General features: G+C 34.6%; 1 protein-coding gene across 1 annotated transcript; it reads right to left on the reverse strand.

Moving 5' to 3' along the window:
- Positions 1-9,029: 9,029 nt before the first annotated feature.
- Positions 9,030-17,606, reverse strand: LOC134246967 (uncharacterized). Its single transcript, XM_062729313.1, has 6 exons — positions 17,321-17,606; positions 15,886-16,065; positions 15,386-15,505; positions 13,479-13,862; positions 12,688-12,780; positions 9,030-10,819 (listed from the first exon to the last, which is right to left on the reverse strand). Exons 1-6 carry the CDS (start codon positions 17,520-17,522, stop codon positions 10,629-10,631), a joined length of 1,170 nt encoding a protein of 389 aa, XP_062585297.1. The 5' UTR covers positions 17,523-17,606; the 3' UTR covers positions 9,030-10,628.
- Positions 17,607-21,395: the final 3,789 nt, after the last annotated feature.

A 21,395-nucleotide genomic window follows, 5' to 3' on the forward strand; every position in this document is an offset into this window, starting at 1 on the left:
ATACTATTTTAAGGATTGGAAGCTTAATTTAGAAGAACATTCCTTACACTACATACAGTACTATTTATAAATACAAGAAGCTATTGAGGCTTTTTCTTCCACAGTGTCTGTTATCATGGACATTTATTCAGATCATCTGTCTGTTAAATATTGAGGACAGTGTCTGTAATTCTAGACAAAAGTTGAGGTCATCTGTCTTTTATAATACAATCTCACTACAGATACAGACAACTAATGCAGTAATTGAGGACATCCATCCCCCCACCCCCCAAGGGTAGATTGTCAATAATTACTGACAATGTTACTGGGACACCACAACCTGATACGATGCGGTACACACTATCATTCTTGGCATTTATTGGTGTTAAAAAATGTAAATATCTGTACATATATGTAATGTAAAATATAGACTAGTTCAATTGTACATTATTGAAATCTAATGATAATTTTACTTGTGTCTTGTTATTTGTTGTTTTGATTGTGTGCTTGATTATACTGTAGGTGTACTATTTTCTACTGTTGGATATACCAGTGATAAATTTTCTGTGGAAGTTTGTCACAACATATGTAAAGTGCATTTAGTATGTACATGTACACTGGCAATCCTGGAAATCTGTGTAATTTGGTTTAATCCTTGACCTGTGACTGGAACTTTGCAGAATTATATATGTCCATGTGGAAAAAACTACACCTACAATAGTTTGGTTGTTAGCTTGGCATTGCAGACAAATGTTAGAGGCATTAAGTATTAAGATACCAGTTATGTTACCATATTTGTATATAATTGAATATAATTTACAGTCTTGTAAATTGTAAGGCTTTTAGATTTACAGAAGAAATGAAAGAATTGTGTACATGTATATTGTGATGACCTTATAATCATTGTTTTACTACTTCAGTTTTCAAGGGAATGTTATACGACTTTAGTATTGACCTATCTGTAATCTGTGTGGAGTTAACATTTATTGATATTTACCAGGCCAGACTATGTTGTAAGTTGTACGGGTAACACGTCTAAATACACTCACAGTTAAAATCACTGTCAGATATTCATATGTTTCTCCACTGTGATTTTGAATTAAGTATACATGTGTCAACTGTTTTACTTTTAAATGTTTTAATATTCATTGTGTGGGTAGCTGTAACAGAGCAATTTAAGTCTGTTCAGGGGCATTAATATATATACACCTGTAGAATAAAGCATTAAGCTTGAAAGACTTGTCTTCTTGCTGAGCTCTGTCCTAAAGACAGGCACCCCACTACTTTTATGCCCCCTCCCTTTGAAAAAAGGGGGCATATTGCTTTGTAACTGTTGGTATGTCAATAGACCAAGTATTTTCCTCAAACTTGACAGACAAAAAAACTTGTAACACTGGTACCCCGGAAGAGGACATGACCCCTATTGATTATGAGGCTGAAAGGTCAAGGGTCAACGAAATGTGATCCCCGATTGACTGCTCAATATTTGAAAACCCCTTTGCTAGACAAAATCAACTTGGTTGACTGGTTCCCATGGAGGAGTAAATGACCACTGTAAATTTTGAGGTCACAGACACAAAGATCAAACAGGACATTGGAATAAACTGGTTTCTCAATCTGAATAAAACTAGGTCCTCATATTGCTTGCTTAGCTCACCTGAGCTGAATGATTAAGTGAGCTTTTCTGATCACCTATTGTCCGTCATCCATCTGTCCATTACTCCATAAACTTCTGATATTTTGAACTTCTTCTCAAGAACCACTAAGCCAATTTTAACCAAAATTGGTACAAAGCATCCTTTGGTCAAAATTCAAAAGGGGTTTAAATTTTGAAAATTAAGGGCTAAACCCCCTTACAAGGGAGTATAATCAAGAAAAGAAACCAGAAGTCTCTGTCGATACTGTAGCTCTACTGGTTTGTACATATAACAAATGAAGAGAAAAGTAGCAATTTGGACTTGAAACTTTATAACAGCAATAAATATAATAATGATCCTTAAATAAGTCTCTATTTAGAGCAACTTGTGTGCCAAATTAAATTGAAATAAGACCAAAACTATGGGAGAAGTAGCATTTTGAAAGCATTTCAAAGAAATTTCTATTTTTAGTTACCATGGCAACACCATTCATTGAAATCCAAAACTGATGTACTACTGTATACAGGGTTATTTTCGCCCCGCTTTATTTTCGCCCTTTTACACTTGCAAACAATTTTGCCCCGTTTTAAATTCGACCAATCACAGTTTTGTTTAATAAATTCTACTGTATTCTTTGAATTCGCACCTTTTTAAATTCTCCCAACGGAGGTTAGGGCGAAAGGGGCGAAAATTTCCCTGTATACAGTAAGTGATTTATCTACGTGTAGTCTACTTGTGTGTTAAATTATATTAAAATTAGACTAAAGCTGTAGGAGGAGTAGCGTTTTAAAGGAATTTCACAGAAATTTGTATTCTTAGTAACCATGGCAACACCGTTCATTGAAATCAAAAACTAAATTATGCACTAAATTATGTATCCTAGTGTAGTCTACTTGTGTGCCAAGTTATATTGAAATCAGACCAAAACTGTAGGAGGAGTAGCATTTTGAAAAATTGTTTAGACAGACGGACGGACGACGGACACCTTACTATCCCATAAGCTCTTACCAGTAGAGCTAAAAAAAATAGGGTGGGTCATTTAGAATTTTTTTCTTGAGATCCACTTAGCTAGAAAAGCTGAAACTGATAAGGAAGCATCCTGGGGTAGTGTAGATTCAGTTTATAAAATCATGACCCTCAGGGTAGGGATAAGATAAGATAATATTTATTTAAAGTCAGGTACATCAACAAAAAACATTAGCTCTGAAGAGCTATGTATTTTCCGACTAGGGTGGGGCCACACAAAGGAATTCAAATTTTACACTGAAATATATAGAAAAATCTTCTCAAGAGTTAGTGGGTCGGAAAAACTGAAACTTTTGAGAAAGCATTATATATATGGGGCAGTGCAGATTCTAAATTATGACCCTTGGGGGTAGGGTAAGGTTGCAATAGGGAATCCAAGTTTTACCTTGATTTACATATATAGGAAAAATCTTCTCAAGAATCATTGGGCTAGAAGTGCTGAAACTTATATGGAAGTACACTGTGTATCCTGGGGTAATGTAGATTCTGAATCTTTCAAATCATGACCCCCTGGGGTAGGGTGTGGCCACAAAAGTATTACGGGGGAAGGGGGGGATAGTCTGGTGAAGAACATCAGGTCCTCAAATGAGTGTTGTGGCCCATTGGCCTCTTGTTAATGATATGTCGCTAACAATCTGTGAAATTTCTTAAAAACGCTACTCCTCCTACAGTTTTGGTCTGATTTCAATATAACTTGGCACACTAGACTACACTAATACACATAATTAAGTGCATGGTTTTTAATTTCGATGAGCAGTGTTGCCATGGATACTAAAAATAGAATTTTCTGTAAAATTTCTTTAAAACGCTACTCCTCCTATAGTTTTTGTCTGATTTCAATATAACTTGGCACACAAGTAGACTACACGTAGATACATAATTCAGTGCATTGGTTTTTGATTGTCTGTCTGTCTGTCTGTCCGTGTGTCTGTAAACAATTTTTCAAAATGCTACTCCTCCTATAGTTTTGGTCTGATTTCAATAAAAAAATTGAAATTTTGGTTAAACTGCTATTACATTAATTATCCATTATGATTCCAAGTAATTTGTCTTTAAAAAATTGTCAACTGAAGATACTTTTTAAACACCATATAAATATGACCACTCATGACTGTTGTTCTTGAGAAGATTTTTATACGCCCGTCTTAAGTCGGGACGTATTATGTTATAGGCTTCCATCTGTCCGTCCGTCTGTTAGCATTTTCGTTTCCGGCTCATATTTACTTTAATACTATTAGGCCTAGGATTATCAAACTTTGTCATCTGATGCATCTTGGGTAGAAGGTGTGTTGCGCACAAAAAGTAGGCCGCTCTGACCTTTAATTAAGAAATTATAGCCAAATATGGAAAAATCCTTTCCGGCCCATAAGTAGAAAACTAGACCTAGAATCATCAAACTTGGCCAGTTTTGCATCTTAGTTAGGTGTGTCGCGACCTATTTCAAGGTCACTATGACCTTTAATGTAAGTGAAATTTTTCAAAACAAGAGGCCCAGGGGCCACAGCGCTCACCTGAGCACATCGGCTAGGAAAAAGCACATATCAGATCAGAACTGAAAGTTTACTGAGGATGGCTTGAATTTTAACCCCCTAGGGGATCATGATTTGAATGAACTAGAATCTACATTACCTGAGGATGATTCCATGTACTAAATATTACTAATCGTGGCTTTGAAGTACTTGAAAAGAAGACTTTAAAAGGTTTCTCTATATATTCCTATGTAAAAATTTGGTAGGACATTTTGGCCCCACCCTAGCCCCGGGGGTCATGATTTGAACAAATTTGAATCTACACTACCTGAGGATAATTTCACATGAGTTTCATCTTTCCTGTCTTAATGGTTCTTGAGAAGAAGATTTTTCAAGATTTTTCCTATATATTCCTATGTAAAACTTTTAACGGCCTTTATGGCCCCACCCTAGCCCAGGGGTCATGATTTTAACAAATTTGAATGTACACTACCTGAGGATGATTCCACATGAGTTTCATCTTTCCTGGCCCAGTGGTTCTTGAGAAGAAGATCTTTAAAAGATTTTTCCTATATATTCCTATGTAAAACTTTTAATGGCCATTATGACCCTACCATAGCCCCTGGGGTCATGATTTGAACAAATTTGAATCTACATTACCTGAGGATGATTCCAAATAAATATTACTAATCATGGCTTTTAAATACTTGAAAAGAAGATTTTAAAAGGTTTCCCTTTATATTGCTATGTAAAACTTTGGTCGGCTATTATGGCCCCATCATAGCCCCAGGGGTCATGATTTGAACAAACTTAAATCTACACTACCTAAGGATAATTTCACATGAGTTTCATCTTTCCTGTCTTAATGGTTCTTGAGAAGAAGATTTTTAAAGATTTTTCCTAATATATATTCCTATGTAATTTACATAACTTTGATCAGCCATATTGATCCCATCCTACCCCAGGGGGTCATGAATTGAACAAACTTGAATTTACACTACCTGAGGATGATTCTACATGAGTTTCATATCTTTCCTGGCTCAGTGGTTCTTGAGAAGAAGATTTTTCAAGATTTTTTTTCTATATATTCCTATGTAAAACTTTGATCGGCCATTTTGGCCCCACCCTACCCCCGGGGGTCATGATTTGAACAAACTTGAATCTACACTACCTGAGGATGATTCCACATGAGTTTCATCTTTCCTGGCCCAGTGGTTCTTGAGAAGAAGATTTTTTAAAAATGACATTAATTTTTTTCTAATTCATAATTATCTCCCCTTGGAAAAGGGTGTGGCCCTTCATTTGAACAAACTTGAATTCCCTTTACCCAAGGATACTTTGTAGCAAGTTTGGTTGAAACTGGATTTCTTGAGAAGAAGATGAAAATGTGAAAAGTTTACGACTACAACAACGACGACTACAACATGTACGACATGGGACAAATTTTGATCAGAAAAGTGTTGAGCCTTGGAGGTAGCTAAAAATGTGTTTTTTAAATTCATTTACACATCCCAAATAATGTTATAGTATATTGCTTTATCCTTATTAAAAAGGTGTTAAACTTGGCACACTATTTTTTAAGCATATACACGTAGGTGCATAATTTAGTGCATCGGTTTTTGATTGTCTGTCTGTCTGACTAGCTGTCTGTCCGTGTGTCTGTAAACAATTTTTCAAAATGCTACTCTTCCTACAGTTTTGGTCTGATTTCAACAAAACAAGAGGCCCATGGGCCACATCGCTCACCTGAGCACTGTGGCTAGGAAAAAGTAGAAATTGGTTTATTATTGAAAAGTCGTCCCATTTAAAATTTAATTTTATGGGGTGGGGTGCAATCAGCATGCATGTCCATATGAATTACATACTAAATCCTATCTGACATTAAATCTAAAAAAAAATCTTGGAGTATTTTATATGTTTTAAAAATGTTTTATGGTAGATAGTGCAGACACATTCACCTCTTAGTAGTAATCAATCTGATTGGGTAGTAATGAGTAGACAAGCATTCAGTTCAAGATTAATTAATGAGTTCAATGTAGGAAGGCTAGCTGTCTCAATCATTTCTTTAGAGCATCTCTGATCAAGCAGTCTTATCTGTATCCTTTGGGGACTAGACAGAAAAACTGTTGGTCAGTTTATAGCATATGTCATTTAATGATGGCCTGCCTTTTATATTTTCAAAATTAATTTGGTACAGATTAAGGTGTTAAGACTAATTTGATATTGTTTAATATGATGGGCATTTAACAAGGTCTAACACAACCAGTATAGAAATCTATCAATGATGTAATATTTGTTATAATTAATGCCTACACCACAGGGGATTGATAAACAAATATTTTAAGGAATGGAAAAATAATGGAAATATTAGAATCAAGGTTGACATGATTTTCTTGCACTCTAAACTGTTTAAGAAAATTGAAATTTTTTGACGGGCGTATCATGCTGTGGCGCGGCACTTTATTAAAAAAAATTCCTATATATTCCTATGTTAAACTTTGATTTACCATTGTGGCCCCACCCTACCCCTGGGGTCATGTCAGATTTGAACAAACTTGAATCTACACTACCTGAGGATGCTTCCATATAAATATGACCACTCATGGCTTTGATGTTCTTGAGAAGAAGAATTTTTAAAGATTTTTCCTATATATTCCTATGTAAAGCATTGATCATCCACAGTTTCATCTTTCCTGACCCAGTGGTTCTTGAGAAGATTTTTCAAACATGCTACCAATTTTGCACTATTTCTTAATTATCTCCACTTGAACAAGGGCATGGCCCTTCATTAACAAACTTGAATCTCCTTCACCTAAGGATGCTTTGTGGCAAATTTGGTTGAAACTGACTGGATTGATTTTTGCTTTTTACCCAGCCACAGTACAATGTACTCAGGTAAGTGATGTGGCCCATGGGCCTCTTGTTCCATATAGCATCAGTTGATGAAAGTGTACAAAAATTATGAATTTTATGGCCCGTTTCCCTGGTGATTGAGGGGTGGGGCCAAAACCATCACAATGAGTGAAAGTTTTACAAATTGTCTATACTCCTGGATATCAAGCAGTCACACTGATCATAACATTATACTCAGATGACCTATAGGCCCCTGGGCCTCTTTTTTTAACAGAAAACAAACTCTCTCAGATTTGATCTGTTTATTTACATTAAGCAAAAGAAAAGACACCGGTTTTGAAATTGATATGTAATGCATATAGAAAGTTTTCTAAGTCTTAGACTTCCAGAGTAAACTCATGTAAAAAAAAATACTTAAAAATGGGTTTTTAAAAAACCTAAAAAAGACAAAGACCTAAGCAATTGATTAAATTCTAAATCAACAAGTAATACTTGTCAACAGAAAATATTCTAAAACCACATGGCAATAAGCTGCTCCTTGTCTTATACCAATAAGAATATTGTGAATATAGATTCAGAATTTAAATTTCGGTTTTTTTCTTTGAATGACTTTTAAAACTAAATAAAAAAACATTCAGAGTCATTTTTCAATTATATCATATATACATGTATAGCTTTATGGAAAAATAATCTCATTATGAATTTAATAGACATTCATTACCAAAATTGGCTTTAAGAAGAGAAAAACAAAAAATCTATGATTGTAGCCAAATGAAACAATATATAATAATTGAAACATTTATGTACAAAGCAATGGAAAACCAATCATTCATTAATTGAGTATACTTTATAAGTTAACACTCTCTTTCCATGAAGTAAATAAGGACAAGTAATATCAATGGTAATACGGCACAGCACTAGTAAATGTACTCAAGCCCCTACCCACATATTCCAAAAGCAGAGTGAATGTAAAACATTTATAATGTAACAACACAAGAAAAACAGTTCTAATGGGCATGCAGTCAATCTGAAAATGTATAAATAATGGTATGGTTGTCTCTCTGTCTGAATTGAAACTTGAGTATGTTGTTGTCTATGACCTTAAGATGACATATGATATTGATTAAAGGTCAATCTCAAAGGTCATTTCCTGGAGAATTAGAAAGTAAGATGATACAGATATATCTGGGTCCTTTTGTTTGAATTGTATTCATACCCCAGAATTAGCTGCTGCTGCTGCTGATCCATAAATGTGTCACAATATTATGAGTGACAAAAGTTTGCTACTCAAGGTCATTAGACAATTGAGACATTGAAATCAATTCTGAAATGTTTAGTAACAGCAAACCAACAAGTTACATTTGTATTTTTTGTTAATGAACTAACAATATGTCAAGACCTTGACTATAAGGGTCTTGATAGATCAAGGTATGAATGCTGTATAGTAGGAATGGCCAAAAGAATGATTGCATGGTATTCAATAACAGGAATACTATACAACTACTCTACTATATGCATTTATGTTTTCCTAGGGTCAATGCATGAACTCACTTTATCATAAGCATGTCTTCATGGAGGACAAAAATATCACTTTACCTTGTATAACATATAATATATTATATTAAAATATGTACAAATTCCAAGACAATATGATCAATGGTTATCAACACAAAGCTCCAAGAGAAAAATTGAAGTACGTGTATGGCACGCCAAATTCACAAAAATGAGCTAAACATAGTTTCACAGTCGATAAACTAGGTTTATTGGTTGTAAACTATAGTTAACAACGTTAATCTACATGTATATTTTACATCCATAAACCATAGTTAACGCGATAATCTATGTTTCACAACTGTAAATTATACTTAACACCGAAAACAATCATTTGCAATTGCAAAACATAGATTGTCTGATAAATACAGTTTCACGATTTGTAAACTATAGTTTACAAACCGTTAACTATAGTTAACGATCAGATAAATATAGTTTCACGATTTGTGAAACTATGACTAACAACTCTTAACTATAGTTTACGATTGTAAATATATATATTTACAAACGTGAATCTATGTTTATCAACAAAATCTATTGTTAACGCTTATTACAGACAGATAAACTTAGATTATCATTCGTAAACTATAGTTAACAACCGTTAAATATAGTTTTACAGATGAAAACTATACTTAACGAATCGCTAACTATAGTTTACGAATTGTAAACCATAGTTTACAGTCGATAAACCTAGTTTATCAATTGTGAATCTAGGTTTATCTCATTTTTGTGAATTTGGCGTGCCATATACGTGTATGTTAATTATCTTTTGCAAACAAATCCTGTAAGTTGAAAAGTCTTACGAGAAAATATTGCACACAGAAACAATTAACAATGTGTAACATACATAACGGACACTGTTTATATCCAACACTTTCAGGAATAAAAACAATATGATCTTAGCATATATTTAACATTACGTAACACAACAAGCATTCACGGATCTTATTCCTACACTATGTCACCATAGTAACTGATAAACAACACAAACGTCTATCATTGATCCAGCATCTTAAGACAAATTGTCCTCATGACAAGTAAATAACAAAATAATAGGAGTGTACATGTTGATGTGAAACACTTAGGCCCCCTTCAAATAATTGGAATTTTTCTAAGTCCAAGTGGATAACTTTGTCAAAAATGGCTTGATCGTACGCAAAACAAAATTTTACCCAGATATTCTTTATGAGAAATCTATCTACCAAATTTCATTTCAGTATGTGCAATGGCTGCAAAGAAAATGAATGGAAACTTGGTGGACCAACAGACAAACAGCAAAAGCAGCAAAGCACTAAGCTCTCCCTTCTTCGAACAGAGGCTTCAAAATAAAATTTACTTAAAACATTTTCATGGCAGCAACATCCTATTACTACAACAAGTAAAGCACCAAACAGATAGAAATTGTATCACTGTAAAAAGATAAACCTTTTTATACAACCTTAAGATTTTTTTTCTAATTTTGTCTCTTGCATTTCACTGTATGCAACTCATGATTCTGAATTATCAATATCATAAGAATACAGAATTAATTAAAGTTACATTTACTTAATAATTTATAAAAGCATAATAAGTAATAATTCTAATATTTAAATGACAAAATACAAAATAACAATGTTTAGTATATATGCTAATTCCTGATTCCCGATTGGCTGAAAAAAACATTTTACAAATCACAACCTATCTTAATTAAGAAAAAAAAATTAAATGTTCAATGTACCGGTAGGTACATTTATATTATAACCACATTTTATTCTTTTTTTCTGCAAAAACTTAATTCTGTCCAAACTCCATGTGTGAATTTCTAAATTGATAAAGACTGATTATGCTTTATATTTGGTGTCAAACGAAATTCTGAGTTGAGTAAATACTCCCCTTTTCAACAAAATAAGTACTATAAACAAATGAAAAATATGGCACTGCATGATCATATGAAAAACAAATATTGTTTTTTTTAGTATCATGATCAATCTGCTGATCTAACAACCAGGCCCCCAAAACAATATTCACAGAGCCCAAAATTTACACTTTTCTGAATTTCAGGTAGATAAATTATTGTAATGTTTGATATTAAATACATGCATGTAGTTCACTCATAATATCACCTGTCCAGTAGTTATGACCTGTACACCCTGTGATGAACGCTGATGAACTGACTACACATCGGGCATCGTCTCTGGACCACTGAGCAGTCTAGACAAGCACACATGTGTCCACAGGGGTCAAACAGAACAGCCACTTCGCTGTCCTTACAAACTCTACACACCCGCTCTTCCCACAGTCGCTGGTTCTCCACAGTCAGCCAATCTGAAAGGGAGGGAAAGCAGTTTACACCTCATCCTCAGAAACTTCTCATGTGGAATTTAGCATGAAACATACATTCATACATCATACATTCATGTTTTTAAAACTTAATAAAACCAGATCCTGAATATACTGTAAATTGAACAGGATGGGGGATTATAATCCAAAAATGCATGGATGCATTGTGAAGTTATCAAGCATTTGCACTTTGAATTCTTTCAATTTAGATGGTGCTTTTGCATCTTGAGGAGAAAATGAATTGTACTGCTATACTACCATTCCAATAACAGCATGTCACTTTGTTAGATCAAGCATGCAAAATTTCAACATTTTGATCACCACATTTTGCATCGATTGGATGTTTGATTTCTATGAAATGAATACTACTTTGCATATGAAATAGAGAATCCAGCAATACACTAATAATACAGACCAACTGCATTGAAAGATTGCTTACGAGAACAGCATTTGTAATAGGCAACAACACGTGGTAAGTCAAAGTCATTGTTGGTTTCTCTGTTCATATGCAAAGTAGCATATTCTTTTCATTTGTGGCAGTCAACCGGAAATATTTTGATCAACTTTAATATGCCGGTGGAACATAGCTCAGTTGTTATTGAGCAATGACCGTAATTTCCTTGAGGGGGCCCGGGCTCAAATCCTAATGTGAAATGTCACCTCTCCATTGTTCCTTTCCCATAGTATGGACATTTGGTGCCGTGCCATGCCCTGGAATTGACAGCATGTGAAAGACCTGCCAGGGATGAGCCTGGGTTGGGGTCTTTGGAGGGCCAAAGACCTTTAAGGAGCTATCCAAGGAATGTCCACAGTCCAGCCGGGTTCAGTTGGTAGAGCACCTGCAAACCGGAGTTTCAGGGGGCCCATGCAATCACCATTCTATTTAAATTATACTGTGCATTTTCTCCTCTCCCGTTACACAATGAAATCAAACATCCAATCGATAAGAAATATTTTGATCAACTTTAATATGCTCCACTGAACAAAGTGACGCGATGTTATTGGAATGATAGTAATTTCCTTGAGTGAGTAAATGGTAGAAAATTTTAATGTGAAATGTCACCTCTCCATGTTCACTTGTACCATTTAGGGTTTCTATGGAATTACAGTACATGTATATAAAACATACTAAATTTTAAAAACTTCATAAAGTAATTTTTTATGTACAATTTGGAAAACATGTATTGCTGAAATAAAGACAAGTACATGTGGATGCATGAACCCTGGACAACTGTATCGATAGTCAGGTGCTATCTTGCATACTACTGAGCTATTCATTGTTATGGCATCATCGTTAATGAAAAGTTGACATTTATACAGTATAATTTTTTTAAAGCAAACTTAAAGTATATAGGAGATTATTTTTGCCCGTTTGGCACTTAACAAACCCTTTTCGTGGCAAAGCCATGACTAAATAATTTTTATTAAACAGAAAACAAAATTGTTATAGCACTTCACTTAAAATTATTGTTTATTTAATTCTTGTTTAATTACTTAATTGCATGTACCTTGCCTGCCTTTGCATACTTTACAACAGGGATAGCGTTAACCAATTAGCCGTGCTTCACTGACCACATACACCTGTGGCAGTATATAAATTTTAAAAAACGTTTGTTTTAAAAACAGGGTGGCGGACGAATTTGGCGTTATAAAGAGAATTTTATATAGCAGGAAAAATGTTTTTGGGAAATCATGGCGGTATGGCGAAAATGGCGATGAATCGAATGGCGATAATTCGAGAATTGACTGTACACATGTATGGTCAAAACTAAGCAGGATTTCTGATGGTCTGTTTCACTGAAGTAATTAGTATATGACAAAATACAATGATTTTTAAAGGTCTATTTCTGTACTGCTATATTCAGTATCTGTCAGTAAGTTCTTACACAGAGAGCTGTCTTCTGCTTTGTCCTTGGCACTGTTAACATGGGTGGAATCTTTATCATCTGTCAAAAATAAGAAGTTATATAAGTCAATCATTTAAGCATGCTTACAGTGACCAAGCTATCCACTATTGATTTTGATTTAAAACATTTTAAGTAAGCAATCTATGGAGAACAAGTACTGTAAGAAACATTAAATACAAACAAATATTTTCTTTGAAAAAGATTTAATATTATGTCACAACTAGAAAAGAGGATAAAGTACACATGAAAATGAAATGGTAAGAAAATATTGGTAACATTTCAATGAAAAAACAAATATAGACAAATCACATTCAGGAAAGGTTTACAGGTGAAAACAAATTTCAGAATATGTTAATTAAAAGTGTGGTACATGTATAAACTTTAGAAAAATATACAATGATTTTTAAAGGAAGATCAAAATGACAAAAAATTATTTCTGATTTTTGCTGCTATAATAAAATTCAGTATTTTTCTGTCAGTAATTCTTTTACACAGAGAGAAATTTGTTTTCTGTAAACCTGTCCTGAATGTGCTACTGTGAAATATTACTAATATTTTCCAAGTGAATCTTTATCATCTAGGAAAACAAAATCTCAAAAATAAGAAGTTATATAAGTCAATCATTTAAGCATGTTTACAGTGACCAAGCTATCCACTATTGATATTGATTTAAAACATTTTAAGTAAGCAATTTGACCTTTTTCTGGAGAACAAGTGTAGAATGAATGAATTCTTACCATCGCCCTCAGATGTCCCTGAGAACCAGCTAAACACGCCCTTCACAGCTGACCGGAGCCCCACCCCAGATAACAGGCTCCCTGATTGGTCCTTGTCTGTGGCCTCTGGGCTGTGTGGTGCCTGTGTTTTGCTTGTCTTTGTAGACTTAGATACGTGCTTCTCCTCAGACTCTGTAGTCTCCTGGTGATCCTCTGTGACCATTTCCCTGACAGCGACTCCGCCCGCGGCAGTCAGGGCCAGGACCGGCACCGCCTTAGTCATGACAGTAGCTGCCACTACAGCACTCACACCACCCGCTGACAGAACCAGTGGTGCCGCCACCACTGTCAGTCCACCTACAGCAATGCCACCACCTACAGCTTTGGCATACTTCCAAATGGAGCCTAAAATAGATAATGGCGAAATACAATATCTATTGATTAATCATTTATAGAATTGTACTTTTAAATAGGGCAATTACAGAAAGGATATACTTTAGTACTTTGAAAATAATTAAAAAGAAGTTTTGTCATCTTGTCGCAATATTAATAAAGCATTAATGTAACCAGTACCCTCACTCCTGTGTTACAATGAAATACGAAGATAATGTTCAGTTATCAAGTTCAAAAGGCCATGAAAACATTGACTGGGAGCAGAGTAAACATGGACCTCTATAACCATCAGAGGTGGGATCAGGTGCCATGTTCTTGCCAAAGTGACCTTGGTTCAGAATATGACAATGTTAAAAGCAATCATTTTTTCAAGTATACCTATATTAACTTCCAATATATACGCCTTCTTGTGAGAATCAATGAGCAATTCTTTTTTCTGCCAGTGAGTCTGCACTTGAAAGAATGACCTTGTGTCAAGGTCAATACATACCCTCACGTCATATGCAATATTTTTGATAAGAATGAGCTTCTCCATTGCAATATACTGCCATGAAAGGAATTTGAAAAAAAAATTCTAAAAGTGAAACCAAAATCCTGCCTTATATTCTATAAAAGACCTGTGTCATTTTCTGCTGTGCTGTGCTCCAGCCTTATATTCAATACTAGACCTGAGTCATTTTCTGCTGTGTTGTGCTCCATCCTTATATTCTATACTAGACCTGTGTCATTTTCTGCTGTGATGTGCTCCATTCCTATATTCTAAACTAGACCTGTGTCATTTTCTGCTGTGTTGTGCTCCATCCTTATATTCTATACTAGACCTGTGTCATTTTCTGTTGTGCTGTGCTCCAGCCTTACATTCTATACTAGACCTGTGTCATTTTCTGCTGTGCTGTGCTCCATCCTTATATTCTATACTAGACCTGTGTCATTTTCTGCTGTGCTGTGATCCAGCCTTACATTCTATACTAGACCTGTGTCATTTTCTGCTGTGCTGTGCTCCAGCCTTACATTCTATACTAGACCTGTGTCATTTTCTGCTGTGCTGTGCTCCAGCCTTATATTCTATACTAGACCTGTGTCATTTTCTGCTGTGCTGTGCTCCATCCTTACATTCTATACTAGACCTGTGTCATTTTCTGCTGTGCTGTGCTCCAGCCTTATATTCAATACTAGACCTGTGTCATTTTCTGCTGTGCTGTGCTCCATCCTTATATTCTATACTAGACCTGTGTCACTTTCTGCTGTGTTGTGCTCCAGCCTTATATTCTAAACTAGACCTGTGTCATTTTCTGTTGTGCTGTGCTCCATCCTTATATTCTATACTAGACCTGTGTCATTTTCTGCTGTGCTGTGCTCCAGCCTTATATTCTATACTAGACCTGTGTTATTTTCTGCTGTGCTGTGCTCCAGCCTTATATTCTATACTAGACCTGTGTCATTTTCTGCTGTGTTGTGCTCCAGCCTTATATTCTATACTAGACCTGTGTCATTTTCTGCTGTGCTGTGCTCCAGCCTTATATTCTATACTAGACCTGTGTCATTTTCTGATGTGCTGTGCTCCATTGTCTCCTCCTCCGAGAGGAAGTCTCCATCAGTTCTCTTCCTTAAATTCAGTAACTTGGCATAGTCATGAAGCAGCTTTATTCTGTTCCCTGCAAATGGACAAAATTCTAAATTGTATAAATATACTGAAGTCGTAACTCACCTTTAATACAAAATAATGGCATATTCTGCTCCTACTGCCATTAAAGCAATGATTGGAATAAATCCAACATGTCAATATTCAATTTTACATACAGATTATTTAATATTTATATGACTCAGTATTCTATAAAGGTGATCTGTGTGTAAAAATTAAAGCATGTTCTAAGGTGAAGATGTTAACAGATGTACTTAGGCATGCTATACTTGTAAGTCTGCTCCTTAAACAAATATAACATAATTCTATGATAAATTTATCTTACTGCATTGTTAAGATTTGCACATTAACTAGGCAGTGAATATATAAGCACATAAGTGCTTAGTTTTGTACCTGTGCATCTGATTATCTTTGCTGTGTGGAGTCTATCCCCGACAAAATAGGGGGCCAGACAGGTGTCCCCCTCCCTCAGTCCAGCCTGCTCCCCCGTGTCCCCCATCAGTGTCTCCACCTCCTGTAATCTGATTGGATGACTGACTGTGTCCTCACTGGGGAAGTACACTATAATCCACACTGTAAAAATATAGTCTACAGTAAAACATACTGTAAAATCCTGTAAATGTACTCAATATACTGGTATTTAAGGAATCACTGTCTAGTTAGTGGAATATGCCACGAGAAATGCACATGTGAATTATTAAAACCCTTAGCTCAAACTGTTCAAATGTTATGGCCAAGATAAAAGTTTAGTGAATTTTTGTTAAAGTGGGTCAAAGTCCAAAGTCAAGATCAAAAGGTCAACTATATTTTGGTATATAAAGGAAGGCCTTGACACAATTAAGGAATACATATGTGAAATATGAAAGCCATAGCTCTCATCAATCAAAAGTTATAAGTAAGCCTAGGTTTAATGGTTTGCCAACAAGCAGACAAGAGGAAAGACTTTACGCTGGCAAGAAAAAGATCCCTCCCTCCTCAATGGCCCTGAGTGCCGAGTATAGGACAAGATTTGCACCTCTCCATCGAAAGTGGTGGCGTCACCATATGAGTGAAAAATTCTCGAGAGGGACATTAAAAAATATACCGGTACAATCAACCAGTCAAATCATGTCAACATATACTTGTATTCATGGTAATCAAGATACTTAAATTTCATGTACAGATGTATATAGATTAAGCACAGGCAGGCGCTTTACATTACTTATTTTTCTTTTTATAAAAAAATATATTACCCTCTACCTAATTAGGTAGGGGGTATATTTTTTTCCTGAGTGCTAAGTATAGGACAAGATTTGCAGCTCTCCATCGGCAAGTGGTGGCGTCTCCATATGAGTGAAAAATTCTCGAGAGGGATGTTAAACAATATACAATCTATCAATCAAATCATGTTGACATATACTTGTATTCATGGTAATCAAGATACTTAAATTCCATGTACAATTGTATAGATTAAGCACAGGCACTTGACGTTACTTATTTTCCTATTTATGTAAAAAATATACCCTTAGGTAGGTGTATATTTTCTTTATTAAAAGAAAAATAAGTAACGTCAAGTGCCTGTGAGATTAATATCTGTGTTTGAGATTCCAATTAAGTTTAACTGTACTTTACAACAGACAAATTAACAGCCTCTTGGCAGATCAGCGAAGTTAATTATTATCTTTTGGTAAAGGGTCATGTGAACTTAAAAAGGAAGTATATTTATTATTCACTATATATACGAATATAGGCTACTAAAAATCGTAATGTTCAATTTATATGTCTCTATTTGATATGCTCAACTGGCGATAAATCCAAACAGTGGGTGTTCATAACAGAATCTACTGACCGAGTTCCTTACATGTCTGCTGCCTGGGGGTAGATCCTCGGTCACGTCTGTCATTGCCATGTGTGTCCATCATGAACTTCAACTGGTCTGTAGTTTGCATTGAAGAAATGACAGCAAAATCTGCTAACAAAAAAATCCTTGGACATCCAGAGGTGATAGCTCTACATGTGCGCCATAGATGGGAAATTGTGCGATCAACCATAAACTGCACTTTTATTGCAATGCATAATTTGTAAACAAATGTCAACTGGTACTCTCTGTCTTATTGTATTTAAATGAGAACCAGTTAAGAGCATGATGCATGGCACCATCACCTGAGGCTACTTTTCATGCAAAGATTGTTTTCCCAGCAAAACTTGAAAAATAAAAGTAAACGTATTCTCCCTTTCACTGTGCACAGTACGTTGATTTTCTTCCGTTTTTATTCTTTTTTTTTTTTTTTACATTCACAATATATATATATATGCGTCGTATGAAATCATAACTATAATAGAATTAATTTTTTAAAGATGTTTTATGTGATTTTCTTCCCCGTTTTTATTTTCGTCAGAAAAAAGAATTTTATTCCCTACGAAAGCCTATTAGGATCAATTTATGGAGAAAAAAAAAAATAAAAGGAGTTATAACGCCTTTCGAAAAGGCGTAAATAACGCGGGGAAAAGCGTTTTAACGCCTTTTCTTTCCTCTTTTCCATATCGACTGATCCTAATACCAGAGACCTATATACTAACTATATAGGTCCCTTGTGGCAACGCACTTTGAAAAAATTACGCACTTTGAAAAAAATTTTCAAAGTGCGTTAAAACTGGGACAAAATCAACGCACTTTGAAAAAATTTTTCAAAGTGCGTTAAGAGTCTACATCAATATATTTTACCATGGAGACACTTAACGCACTTTGAAAAAAAAAATTAAATCATATTTTAGTAATGGAAAGATTTTATTTGTTAGTTATCTTTCAAAAAACTTATGATTCATTTTTCCTGGCCTTCCGTTTCCTATTTTATATTTATGTTTAAATTATTGAAAATAAATATATTTAGAAGAAAAGGATCAAACTCTACTACAAGAGACAAATACAATCTATTCTTGGGTGCAGAATATCTTTTCAATAAGCCAAGAAGTCTTCAGTATTAAAACATTCGAAACTAAAACATGTAATCTTTGGATAGAAAAAAAAACTGTCGCACTCTGTAAAAAATTTCAGGTACTATAACAATACTTTCTATCTATTCGTATATTGTATAGACTTTTATTGACCCTGGGGGGGGGGGGGGGGGGGTAAGAACTGTCGTGAACTTCTTTTTTAAAGATAAATACTTTGATAGTGTAACAGAGAAAATTACGTGCCTCTGCTTAATTGGGATCGAACCCGAGGCCTCTGTGCTTTACCGAATAAGGTTAAGGGTTATCCCACTAGCCTAAGCTAGTGGGAAGCCGTACGTGTGTCGTTTATACTACCACAATAGGATTTTTTTATCCAAATGTTGCTAATTTTCTTTTACTATTGCAGTAATGTAGATGTCTGCCATTTTACTGCATTAAAAAGCCATAAATTGGAAGAAATCCCAGAAGAAGAGAATATTTTTTTAATTTTGTCCTGAGTTTTGTCCCTTGACGATCAATTCGGTCTACCCCCCAACCCCCCTCCCGTCATTCGTTTCTCAAAGATATACTTTAGAATGTTTATTTTCTATTATTACGATTAAAAAATCCTTAATTGTTGCTACTTTTAAGGAAATCAAATCAAAGATTTAATAATAATAAATATCATCAAATTATTATGAAGCTTTACGTCATTTTACGATTTTACGTTAAAAAAATTCATGCAGTTACGCACGCGTACACTGTACGTCAAAGTAAATATTCCGTCTTTGTCATGCGATTTTTTATACATTTATACACAGAAATATATGTCATGTTATACATCAAACGAAAGAGAAAGAAAAACTCTACAAGAATCAATAAAAATCTGAAAATGTCAAAATTCTTCGTTAAGGGAGGTTTTTGCTTGGCGCGTCACATATACTTATCAAAGACTAGAATTTAAAGAAAAGAAAGAAACGAATTAATGATCTTAAACAATCGTCACCCTTTTTTTCAAGACTCTTTTCCGTTTTATTTTATCAAAACCTCAAATATTTAAAACGTCAATTTCTCAGGTCCTGAAGTGACTTCATCTTAAAAAAAAGTCATCCATCCAGGATCTGTTATTTATCATACCGATTATTTGTAAGAATATTGATGAATCTACATTTTTTTTTCAAAGTGCGTCAATATGGTCGATATCAACGCACTTTAAATTGAAAAAAAATTAATTTTTTCAAAGTGCGTTATAGCTCGGTCCCAAATTTAACGCACTTTGAAAAAAAATTTCAAAGTGCGTAATTTTTCAAAGTGCGTTGTAACAGTCCCTGCTAATACATTGTATATTAGCTTTCCTAATTTCCAAAGTATTTACTTTGGTAAAATTTTGCGTGAACGCATTTTTGAATTCTTTTTATCCATAAATTGATCCTTGTAGGCTTTCCTAGTATATTGTCCTGTACAAAATTATATATACCCCCCCCCCTTCAATTTCTATTTATAATTTTATAGTAACATGAAAATGCAGGTACATCATACTACATGACGGTAGGAGAATGCATTAAAATATATTTTTAACAGTAAGGGTGGCTATGAAACGACAGTCATTTTTTCCAAAGTAACATAACTTTTTACATGTACTATATCGAAAATGTTCATTGAAAGCCCCCCTTCCCCCACCCCCATCTCCCTAAATGATGCATATATTGATATCGGCATAAGGATAACTTTATTATTAAATTTCAGTGTATGAATAAAATTTTGAACCGAATTTGAAGGAAGTCCCCCCCCCCCACACACACACAAATACACAATATAGGATTTTTGAGTTTGGAATTTGGAAAATTTTCCTTTTTTAGGGTAATTTGATTTTTTTTTTTTGGTTGGCCCGCCCCAAATCTCCCCAAAAAGAATGCTTCGTCCCTGGACACCATCAATACAATATATATTTTTCCTAAAATCTATTAACTTAGATGTGCATATTTTTTATCTCAATTTTTTGAGTTTTAAATTTGAAAGTTTTCGTTCTACAGTCAGTCTTTAGAAAGAATTTTAGGAATTTCATGTCAATTCTGAATTAACCGATTGGCAATACAAAATTTTCAACATGACAACGTGAATTTTTTATTTAAATACTCAATGTAAAATTACTCGTTAATAATTACAAAAGTTTCTATAATTCTACTTCAAATATTTCCAAATGGAACACAGTCGATATCAATTTAAAGGGCGCCTCAAACACGACGACACGTTCCTCAATAATAAATTGATAAGTTTTGCCAAGAATTTCACATTGAAGTTTTGCTACTTTAACAAGTTTCATACCAAAAAATTAAGGTACATGCATATCTATACCCTACGAGGCATCTGTGCAAAATACCAGAGGAGGGTATTTATTATTCATAATCATGTTGGAGATCTTTTGATCAACCAATATCACAATATTTTAAATTGGTGTCTTTATCTACTTAGACATTTTGAAAACAGTTTAAAATCACAAGATAATGATAATTATGATCAATTTCTGGTATATTAAGAAGAGATACAAAACAGATATTAGAGCAGTGTCGTCAGACCTTATAATGTTATAAGGGTGTCTTATAATATACCTATAATGGCATGGTTCCGGTACCTGACCATGCACGGATCTAGAGAAGGGTAGGGGGCATCTGAAATTTGCAGAGTTATTAAATGTATATACTAAACATGCTATACCAAGCAAAAGTGACCTAGGACCCCCTAGAAAACGCGGACTCCTCCCCGAGACGCGGATCTATATGTGAAAGTGAAATGTATGAAGCTCTTGAAAGAGTTAACCCCCCCCCCCCCCCCCCCCCCCCTCCAATAGGCTTTACATGTTTTGAAATGATTTTACGTATTTTTTTTTTTTGCATGCTTTAGAAGAAATTTCTGTGTTTCAATTTATTTTTTGACTCGGGGGCCCCCCCCCCCCCCCCATCAACTTGGAAAAAATTTCTGGATCCGCGCCT

The sequence above is a fragment of the Saccostrea cucullata genome, unplaced genomic scaffold (assembly GCF_032062105.1).
Source record: "Saccostrea cucullata isolate Sc308-1 unplaced genomic scaffold, CSIRO_AGI_Scuc_v1 ctg20, whole genome shotgun sequence".
NCBI classification, from domain to species: Eukaryota; Metazoa; Mollusca; class Bivalvia; order Ostreida; family Ostreidae; genus Saccostrea; species Saccostrea cuccullata.